Below are 2,245 nucleotides of genomic sequence, written 5' to 3' on the forward strand. Positions count from 1 at the left end.
TGTGAGATTTGGAGTGCCTATCTCAAAGAACTTGACTGAAATCACAAATGAAGTTAATCATATAGTATTGAACACAAAGGTTGAACTCAATAAGAAACCAAAATCCTTTTTTTCATAATTTCACCATAATTTTATTTTGTATTTACAGTCTTCAATTCCTAATGCAAGGGTCTTACTGAGGATTGGGGGGATTAGGGAGGAGAGACGGGGTTTGGAGGAGAGGAATCACAGGTCTTATACGGACAACAATAATCAATAAAGTTAACAGGATGTGAAAGTCTTCCAGAAGAAATTCTTGCAGCCGGCTTTGCGTTCTCGGGGCGCCATGGCCGGGTTCGAGTTAGCGGATCTCTGCAGCTCCAGCCTCATTTCATCCTGTTCAGCAGCCTGGGACAGATCTTCAGGCTCCAGGGCATCGTTCTCTGTCTGGTTGGGTTCAGAGAGCAGCTCTGCCAAGAAGTACTTGGCCAATTCCTGCACGGGGTGGAAGGAAGAGCGAAAGAGAGAGAGAGAGAGAGAGAGGATAAGAATGAGGACGGTGGAGAAGAAGACATGGAAAAGCCGGCTTGAAAAACAGATTTAACCACACCCAAACCCCAATGTTCACAGCTGTGCAATTTTTTTTCACACTTAAAATTGGTTAAGGATATAAAAACAAGGGCTGTTGTTATAATCACCAAGTACACAAAGAAGCTTTAAAAACTCAAATGTTTCTGCAAGTTTTCTGCTTCTGTAGGTTTAAAATACACACATAGAAAGAAATAGATCGTTAGTTTTTCAACAGGAGCCAACAGTTTGTTTAACTCAATTTCCATATCATGAGCTACAAACTAGAATTGTTCTTACCATTTTTACTAAGTCAGCTGTGGAGAACGAGACCTTTCACAATCGTAAACATATTGTGTTCTGGCTGTAAAGTGCCAGTTAGCCCCCAACCCCGCTGCATGGGAGGGAGGTGGTGCTCAGGACAGTAGCAGCTTCGGAGGTCCGTGCTTTCAGCACCTGGGTCAGCACATCCCGCGGTCAGCACCGGGGATCGATGCCATCATCCCTTCGAGCTCAGTTACCAAGGTCTTGGAATTTTCTTGAATGCTAAAGAACTCACCTGAACAGTGACCTACTGCGCTGATCAGGGGAAACAAAGAGGTAATAAGGGATTCTGGACTTTGAAAGTTTTCCTGGGAGCTTTGGTAGCTAAAGGACCCAGAAAAGCACCGGCACTCTTTGAGAGCACCTCTTAAATTCACCCAAGGGATCAGAGGCAAGGCTAGGGAAGGTTGAGAGGTTCTGGAGAGGGGAAAGAAGACGTCGAGGGAGTTTCCTTACCTGCTTCCCAGCGGCAGCAGCCAGGGATTTCTGCAGAAACTGACGGAGTCGGGGATCTGAGGGCGCGCCGGTGACACCGCCCAGAGCCAGAACTATGGAGAGCGCGGCCAGCGCGCACTGGAGACGGCAGGACAGCATCTCGGCGGCGCCGGAGAAGCCGAGCTAGAGTGCGGTTGGTCAAACTCTAGGAGCTGATCGCAGGCAGCAGCAACGGCTCTGAACCTCGCGACTCCTAAAGCGGCTTGTATGCTCTCCTCCGTCTCCCCCTTTTTAAACTCTCTCTCTGACGTCAGACTAGGAGGCGCCCCCAGATCTCACCAGCGCTTTTACGCACCATTACCCTCGTGAAATCAATCACAGAAGTGAGAGGAGGGTACACAATCAAAAGTGGCTTATTTAAAAAAATTAAATCCTGCACAGGCACAGGCACACACGATTCCACACGTCACACCATCTACACAATCTTTTTATAGTCACTCAGTGCTACACACATACACATTCTATAATTTCACTCACACATGTGCACACTTAATTACACACACTCAAACACTCAGCCCCTGGAGAAGCAAATGCACTATCACACTCAGCCGCATACACATAAATGTACCCAGACAATTCTATCCATCATCATGCTCAAACATTTTAGGAGAACCAAATGCAAAAGTGTGAGTGTGACAAGTGGAGATGGTTACAAGCATTCTTTGTGACAGTGAATGTCGTAAGCATTCCTCTAAGAACAGATTTGAAAATGGAGTGTGGATTTTAGAAAGACCAAGTCACCTTTCTCCATTAACTCTGTAAAGAGTCTTGTAGATTAAGATGTAATGGGACTCTAAAAGAACTCCACTTTTCCTTATAATGGAAGAGTACCTTAAACTCACCCTCCATCCCTCTTTCTCAGCGGCAGAGACACTTGTAG

At 46.1% G+C, this 2,245-nt stretch overlaps 1 protein-coding gene across 1 annotated transcript; it reads right to left on the reverse strand.

Moving 5' to 3' along the window:
- Nucleotides 1-261: 261 nt before the first annotated feature.
- On the reverse strand, nt 262-1,464 carry SST (somatostatin; the record flags this gene model as incomplete). The annotated part of the gene is made up of 2 exons (XM_082654393.1): nt 262-474; nt 1,327-1,464. 2 exons carry the CDS (start codon nt 1,462-1,464, stop codon nt 262-264), a joined length of 351 nt encoding a protein of 116 aa, XP_082510519.1.
- Between the last annotated feature and the right edge of the window lie 781 nt (nt 1,465-2,245).

This window comes from Grampus griseus (assembly GCF_964374135.1).
Source record: "Grampus griseus genome assembly, chromosome: 5".
Taxonomy (NCBI): Eukaryota; Metazoa; Chordata; class Mammalia; order Artiodactyla; family Delphinidae; genus Grampus; species Grampus griseus.